This window comes from Lepidochelys kempii, chromosome 2, assembly GCF_965140285.1.
Source record: "Lepidochelys kempii isolate rLepKem1 chromosome 2, rLepKem1.hap1, whole genome shotgun sequence".
NCBI classification, from domain to species: Eukaryota; Metazoa; Chordata; order Testudines; family Cheloniidae; genus Lepidochelys; species Lepidochelys kempii.
In genome coordinates, this window is record NC_136381.1 from 231394975 (window position 1) to 231403809 (window position 8835).

Sequence of the window (8835 nt, forward strand, 5' to 3'; positions counted from 1 at the left end):
GCTTCTCTCCAGCTCCCTGCTGCCATGTGGCTCCCACTCCCAAAATAGCCTTGCCACCTCCTGATTCAGGATCTTTTCCCTTACCTGGCCTCCGGAAGGAGAAGTGCCATGGGGAGGGGACTGATGGGAACTGTAGTCCTTGCTTCGTCAAGAGGAAGGGGATATACAATTGGGAAGAGCTGATGGAAGCTCTAGTCCCTTGCTTTGCAGATCCATCACTATACCATAATATCAAGAGTTTGCTAGGCACTGCATAGGCACGTACAAAGAGCTTAGAGTCTATACGGGGCCCGCCCAACTGCAACTGAAGCCAATAGAAGTCATTCCGTAGTTTTAAGTGGGAATGGGATATAGTGGTAAATTAAGAATGAGTTAGTTAATATCTTTTTAAAGATTACAATCACCACATAACTGCTAAGTATTATTTGTTTTGTCTATTATTATTATCAGTTTTGTCTAGTTTTGTCTGAAGTATCACTAGGTATAGGGATTCCAAAATGTTCTTTGGTAGCTTGTTCCATCATCTCTTTAGTCCAACATTTAAAAAGTTCTTCTACTGTTTAACTTCTGTTTCTATATTTGAGTTTTAAAATATATTTGCAATACCAATTCTGCCTTCCCAGATTACATATATCTTTCCAAGTGTCGATCATTCAGGCTTGCCATGGAAAGTATAATCTCACTATTATGTACAGATTACTTTTAAATCAATTGGGGGTTTTTTTTGTTTTTTTTTTAAAGTTCTGTCACAAAATATTCAGGACATGAATATTATGAATCTGGTTTATTTGTGGTGCAATAGTAAAAGCATTTTCTAATGTGGTCTATCATCAGCACCTTCTGGGGTTTTATATTGGCTCCGAAGGTGGCTGTTCTCACTAAAATGTCTCCTTCACAGGAAATGTTTGATGTAATTCTGGATGAGAACCAGCTTGAAGATGCCTGTGAGCACCTGGCTGACTATCTGGAAGCCTATTGGAAGGCCACCCATCCTCCTTGCAGCAATCCTCCCAACCAGCTTCTCACTCGCACACTTGCAACAGCCACTCTTCCTATCAGCCCAGGTCCAAACATAAATTTACAGGTATAGTTTCCTCTCTCTCTCTTTTGTCTCACCGCCATTCACTTCTGCAAAGGGAGGGAGACTTGCCAGGGCACACAGTGTGAATTCTGATAACAGAAGTTGCTAAATGTGTTTCACTGGGAGCCGGAAATTGATAGAGCAGAAGAGCTCTGCACTTAGGAAAAATCATTTGCTCTTTATAATGTAAATACTTGAAGACAGACACTTTTCTTGTGATCTTCATTGTATTCACACGAGCATTTGTTTCCTTACTTGCTGATTTGCAAGACATCTTTGGATTCCAAAGGGTGAAAGGGCCTGGCTGAAATGTATGGTGATGGGAAGTGGAAGTTCCTCATGCCCAGAACAACCACTGCTGCAGTAACATACTTACCAGCCACCAGCATTTTTATAACTCTTCATATATGATTCAGTCACAGTTATACAACAGGATTAACAGTAATGCCATGCATGTCACTGCCTCTGGTAACTTTCAAAGTGACTAATATCCCAGAGCCCTGCCTAAGTGACTGGGCTGTGTGTGAGAGAGTTCCACAGGGACAAGCTGGGGAGGAATCCATCCCTCCACCTCCACAGGCAATGGAGTGGTAATGGAGTCACTTTATAGCCACTACACTACTGCAGTCATGAGGATGAAGTGGCCCCTCCATGGCTCCGTTATCCACTGGCCATCAGATCACACACTTCCCTCATCGTACCCTCCTTATATGCTAGCATATTATGCCAGTGGGAATTTGAGATCCAGTGTGTGCTAGCCAATGGAGCATTGGATGGGGAATCAAGATGTAACCCACCTACCTTCTTGGTGTGGTGTTCTGTCCCCTCTAGTGACACTGAGACCACTTAGAGAGAGAGCTACAGCTCACTTCATCCGATGAAGTGAGCTGTAGCTCACGAAAGCTTACGCTCAGATAAATTGGTTAGTCTCTAAGGTGCCACAAGTACTCCTTTTCTTTTTGCGAATACAGACTAACATGGCTGTTACTCTGAAACCTGTCACTTAGAGAGAGAGATTAATGAGTCTTCTCTACAGCCTTAGCTAATAGCCATATGGCTTTTAGCTCATGCAGTAGAGGCTCATGCATTTAGCTCCAAAGGTCCCAGATTCAATCCCACCCATCAACGACTGGGCTCTGTTGGTGTTACAACGAGACATGGGTTCTGTTCCCAGCTCTGTCACTGACCCGCTGTGTGACTTTAAGAAGTCACTGCATCTCTGTTTCCACTCCCACCCTTTGTCTGCCTTGCCTAATTAGTAACTCTTTCTTCCTATTGTACCAAGCACAATAGGGCTCTGATTTTGGTTGGGGACTTCAGATGCTTCTGCTGTATGAATGATAAGTGGCATCCTGATGCCCTGTATCTTTGGAGCCACGTTGGATCTGCGGAGGTCATGGAGAGGATTAGAGTCACATTTGCCTCAACTAAAATAGCCGATTCTTCCATCCCAATTTCAGACTAAGATTTACTTATGATCAGCTTCTGCATTTTCGAGGCCGTCCCGACGACTGACAGAAACATTTCCCTGGGTCTGGCGGCACAGCTGACGTTAAAGTGCTGCCGTGACAGTGCTTTAACGCGGCTGTGTAGTCACGGCTCCGGTGCTGGGAGAGAGCTCTCCCAGCGCTGTAATAAAACCACTTCCATGAGGGGAATAGCTCCCAGTGCTGGGAGCGCAGTTCCCTGCTTACAGCGCTGAAACTTGCATCAAAAGTTTATATAAAGCTCAAAGTTTCAGTGCTGTAAAGTGCCAGTGTGGGCAAGACGGTAGAAAGAATGGGTCCCTGCATTTAAAATTTCAACTGCTGAAGTGTTTTGTTTTTTGTAGCTCTTGCAAATATTTTCCCTGCAGTGAAGGCTTTATTTTAATGGAGATTTCCCAGTGAAATTGCAGACTTGGCAGGCTCTTCCCTGCAAGGAAAATCACTTTAATGCAGTCTGTAGGATATGTCTCTCTTCACAGAGCATCCTGGGGAAAAGAGAGTGTCTGCCCCAGCTAGCTCCTGCCTTTGTTTGTCCCCAGGGCTGAAAAACTGCTCTGAATTGAAGTGTGCTGGAAGAGCAGTCTAGGTATTGAAGTTACCCAGCAGTGTTATATAGTGTGCTAGGTACAACTGTATAGCTACAGTATTGCTCATGCCTTTTTATGCCTTTGAATGGCTATTTCTATGTTCTACCAACCTATGTTAGTGTACATTGATTTTTAACCACCCTGTTCAAGGACCATAATGGGTTATTAATTTCACCTGTCTGAACTCTGTGATCTCTTCTTACAAATTCACAGGTTTTTATTTTAAGTACTAAAAATAAAACTATCTTTACTCTTTCACGGTTTTGTTTGATGGTTTATTAATCCTGAAATGCTGAGCAAAGGTGGTCCCGTTTAAAATCTGGAACCTTAACTTCCTTCTGCTTCATCATATGAAGATATATTTTAAGCAGAGGTGGGCCAAAGCTGGAACCTCATATCTGAGCCTCTAGAAAGTTTAGGAATGGAGTGAACTTGCATTCCAGTCTCCAGATCTGAACCCACTGTTAGGATACAAAACTAGGAGGGCCTGTTTTCCCTTTCTTGTTTTGATGCAGCTAAAATCTTACAAGAACTGAAAGATTTCAGCCTGAAATCTCTGAAAAGAGCTGATCTCATAATATTTCCATCTTTTTGGACAGAACTCTTCTTAGAACAGTTCATAAGACTTCAGCACTCCTGAAACAAAACCCAAATCCTAGTCCTAATTTGACTTTGATCCACAACCCCAAAATTTAACCTAAATATTAATCTGGATCCAAATGCTTCCTCCTCAGTCCATCTGTAATATTAGGGGCCAGTTCTCACTATGGAGGTGCCCATGGCTTCAATTAGATTTTTTTTTTTTTGCACTAACAATTTCTGAAGTTGGAACGGGGGGAAAGTATAGTTTCCTTAGCCCTTTGTTTCCGGTCAAAGCAGACCAACTGGATCTGAATTCATAAAACATTCTTTTCTTCAGAGCAACTAGAAGTTTTGCACTTGCTCTTAAACCACAGCAAATTGCTGTCTGTGAATTTTACTGATCAAAATTCTGTAACATTGATTGTATTTGACATTTTGACCATTTGGAAATTAAAATACCCATATAACTGTTCTTATTTTGTGTGCTTTAAAATCCGTCCTTGTGACAAACTTTGATTTTTTTCATAAATTTAGAGCAGATCATTAATTCAGACTATTTCCTTTATTTTTTAATTTATTCTAACAGAACATAATAAATATGTATTTTTTATTCAGACACCAACTCTGGGCATTTCTTTCCACCCACCTTGCTGAATAGTACTAACTATTCAAGTTCATATTTAATACACCCCCCTCCCAAAAGGCCAACATCAGCTAAATAATGACCAAAACAGAAACAAAATACTTCCTCAGTAGAGCCTAGAGTCTTGTGTTGACAGAGACAGGATGTCAGAAACTCATGAATCTGAACAACACAAGTGATATAATCTCCCATGTAATTTGGCAAAGCAGATGCAATTATAGCTTTTACTGTACTCGGATAAACAGATTTACTACTGTGTTAAATTCTACCTATATAATAATAATCTAGGATTTTTACGTTGTGTGTCACCCTGAAGCCAAGAATGTCTGTTGAGTCAGTGTGAAGCAATTGGAAACAGTTACAAGCATAGATGAGAGCTCTTTTTGTTCAGAATACCACCCAGTTCAATCATAATTGAGGTTCATAGTCTGTTACCATCCAATTTTTAAATTCTCAGCAGTTTGTACTTTACAAATTATACCGGTGCAGTGTATAGTAAGGCATGTATCTATGCCATGCCAAGAGTCCCAGACCATTGTGATGTCAAAGATCACTCAGTCACCAGCCTTACCCTATAGCTAATTTGCATACAACCGTTTCATTGCTTGAATGAGGGAGACTGCTGAGAAGGTGGATTACTTGGCCCAACTGCCGCACCCAGGCAACAGCAAGGGCTTTGAACTACTAGTTTGATTTAACTTTGTACCTGCAGTGATAGCTTCGTATTGAAGTTCCTAGCTAAAGGTGTTCAAGACTATTCCTTTTGGCAGGACACTGTTTCTTTCTTAATTCTGAAATTAATTCTCAGCAATCATTTGGCTGTTGTTTTGGGACAAATGCAGGTAAATGTAACGGAACCCCAAAACTGAGCTAAATAATCACAATTGTTCATTTTGCAGTGATTTCAAACACTGTGCTGACGAAGACTAGGTTTGATTGTACTGGGTAATTCTTATTTCACTCTTATGTAGTAGCACTACGTTAGGAAATTGTTTGTGAGAATATCATTGTCCCTCCATTTTCCTTGGACTTTGACCTTATAGTTAAATGATTATTGCCAAGTGTCTCATCACAGTGAGAGAACTGAAATTGTTACCAAAAAACCTAGAGGGGCAATGATATTATTGGTATTATAATACAAGTATGAGCAATACCAGGTCAAGCCATATCTTAATTCTTAAAATAAAACCAGAGGCCAAAATCTTGGCCTTCCACTGCTATATCCACCCCTTCAGCATTCACCCAGCTGTGTTTTAAAGACTGTCTCCAATGATACCTGTCCTCAAAGAAGTTTCTGATATCCTCTGATACCTACCCTCTCTGAAGCTGACATATCCTCTCTAGCTCTTCTGAATTCCTAGTTCTGCCCCTGCATCCTCCATGTTGTGACTGCAGTTGTTGCTAACTGGAATGTTCAGAAAATGAAGATGTTGCACAAGCCAGGGACCTACCACAGAACAAACTGACTGCTTCCCCGCATCCTGCTTGGGATGGAAGGGCTCACTTGTATTACAATACAATATGTTCAGTAAAAGTTTAATTCTAACAATTTCTGGATTAGATTCACAGTGAATTGTCGTGTATGTAAATTACTGCTTTTATTGTTTTTAGCTTAATTTGTATTGAGGAAATGTCTTTAAATATGTGCCTATGATTGCAAATTTACTGTCTATTGTGACACTAACCAGGGCTCTCAAGGAGATCAGAGGAATGACCATTCAGCCCCAGAACGAACTGGCTCACAAGTTGAAGAGGAAGCACGGATTGAACCCATGAAGAAATTTCAACATCGTTCATCTTCCTCAGCACAACACCATAACCACCGCAGTGGTGTTAGCCGAGGCCTATCTAGGCAAGAAACGTTTGACTCAGAAACCCAAGACAGCAGAGATTCAGCTTACATAGAACCAAAGGAAGAGTACTCACATGAGCATGGAGACCACAATGATTCTCACAGGGATCACAGTCATAGAGACGAGTCACATGGGAGCAGTGATCACAGACATAGGGAATCAAGGCATCGCTCAAAGGAAAGGGACCGAGAGCAGGACCACAACGAATGCAACAAACAACGCAGTCGTCATAAATCAAGGGACCAATATTGTGACAAAGATGGGGAAGTGATATCTAGAAAACGCAACGACACAGGAGACTGGAACCGGGATGTATACATCCGCCAGTAACTTTTGCCTCTGGCAGTTTTGTGTTTCTTTGAAGTCTTGTATAACAACGCCCCTTGAAAATATCTTTGGGTTCTTCATTGCAGAACATATGGTATCCTTCTGTGTGCTGTTTTGCATTGCTGTTGCTTGCATAGCAATAGCATGAAATAGAATATTCATATACTCCTTTTTTGGATTAGTGCTATGTAAATTGGCATAGTACAACTGCAGAGCTCCTGATGTTGTACTGTGCTTTTCTCAAGCTGTTTTTTGTCGCAGCCACTTGGACAATATCTGTTGCCATCAAGGTGGTGTTAGTGTTTTAAAACAAGGTACAGCTGGTGTTCAATAACCTCCCGTGTAGTCAGCAAGCCAGAATCAGCACACACAAAACTGAAACGCATCTGTTTTGATTTTTAATTTGTATGCACTTGATTTGCATATTGATTTAAGAGCCACTATCTGTTGCTTGTACCTCTAGTGGACTCCATTTGGGGACAGAATTCAGTCTTGCCTTACACACAGGGAATCATAAAGTCAAAATCTATTTTCTATGTACTGGTACTGTGTACTGTATATACAGTTTATAAATGTTATTTCTGCAGACACCTTCTTACTATATAAGTTTGACCACACTGTTTTAGAGTCCTAATGCCAAGTCAGCAGATTTGCTTTTGAATTACTAGCAACTGGAACTAGCCTCCTTCAGGAAATTTGTAAGAGTGTTCAATCTAGACATTTTTTCTTCTATAGCTGAAAGCTTGTACTTACTGTAAATATGAATGAATGAATGCTTGAGATAAAAGGTTTGATTCCTATATTTTATGCTGTCCTTGCAAACTTATTTTTCATTTTAAATTGACAACTAACCTAGCACTATAAATTGTTCTACACACTTCACACAAATTGTAATGGACACACTCTAATTTTTGTCTTGTTGTCAGAATGGTGGAGCATACATCATGGTGGGCGGTGGGCGTGTGCACATGCAGAAGTTCAGTGTGTCTAAGAGGATCTAGTGAAGGAAATAAGAGATGACTCAAAATTCCAACCAGTAGTTTCTTTATTCTAGCTGTTATTTTCAAAATCTGAATTGCAGTCAGGGAACATGAGGCAGTTTATTGCTACACGTAATTGGGAAAGCATAAATCTGCTGGCTGTTTGTTGAGACTCCAGGAGAGTAAAAACACAGGCAAATGTTACTGTAAGTGTTTCACTGGAAATGTAAAATCTTTGTGTTTTAGAGTATTTGTTTTAGTAAGAAAAGTTTACACAGCTTGTGGAGAGTTATTTTGTTGGAAAATAAATTTTTTGGTAGCTTCTCCACTTTTTTCTACACTTGCCACTTACTCTGTAGTCCTACTTTGCAGCCAGGTCTGTGCTCCTCCTTCAGCCAAAAGTGTGTCTGCCAGTAAGAGCCCAGAAAAAGGACTGTTATAACCAAAGGTCCAATCCGTTATGAACTCACTAGAAAAACGTGTTGAAATCAAATGGAGTGACAACTCACTATGTTGTGCACCGAGTACCTGTTTTACTGGTAAGTGGGACACAATGTATTACTTTTCGGCTTCAGATCCCATAATTTTACTAGTTTTAAGAATCAAACACTCCCCGTGCTTGTAAGTAGCTCAGATTATATAAAGAATATAGAATTGGGGTCATACTTATTTATAACTGTGCATGTGTTTATAGTTTATATATTTTCTTGCAAAAAGGTGGATATGGGAATTGCCTGACCAAGTATTTTATATCATTATAGTGAAATGTGTAAGAAATACATGAGATTCATTTAAAAAAATTCCATTCCTTTATTCCAGGTCTAGATAATTATGTTTCCACCCTTTGGGAAATATTTTTTCCCTAAAAAAGACTTTGGAGTATTTTTTTTATAAATAGAGGGTGAAATTTTCCTGTCGGGTATCTGATCATAACTCCCGTTGCTGTCACTCATAGGCATCCAAGAACGGCATTTGACTGAAAGTGTGCGCTGGGGGAAGGGACGGTAAGGGTCTCTTTCCAGAAACAAAGTTCTAAGCATTTGTATACACTTTAACTACCTTGCTAGCAAAATGAAGATAGTTTGTAGACCTGTTACACTACTAAATGACTTTGTACAAATGGTGGCTGTATATGTACATGTTGGGGTCTTTTTTAACATGGAGCTGTATCAGTTCATCAGTGGGAACCCATGTTGCAAGTATATTTGCTGTTTGAAATGTTTCAGATCATTGTTATAGATCCTTGCCCTCAACATTCCGACTCTAGCAATTTTACCAGCTTGACGTTACTGAGC

General features: G+C 40.2%; 1 protein-coding gene across 6 annotated transcripts in view; it reads left to right on the forward strand.

Annotated features, from left to right (window-relative positions):
• Positions 1–8192, forward strand: part of CACNB2 (calcium voltage-gated channel auxiliary subunit beta 2) — a 396125-nt gene extending 387933 nt beyond the window's left edge. For 3 of the 6 annotated variants that reach the window (XM_073334162.2, XM_073334159.2, XM_073334163.2), the window contains exons 12-13: positions 899–1084; positions 6069–8191. In XM_073334162.2, the coding sequence (XP_073190263.1) occupies positions 899–1084; positions 6069–6563 (681 nt within the window). In that variant the 3' untranslated portion in view covers positions 6564–8191. Of the gene's footprint in view, positions 1–898; positions 1091–6068 lie in introns of those variants that run through there. The other 3 variants (XM_073334157.2, XM_073334158.2, XM_073334164.2) reach the window with 2 other exon arrangements.
• Positions 8193–8835: the final 643 nt, after the last annotated feature.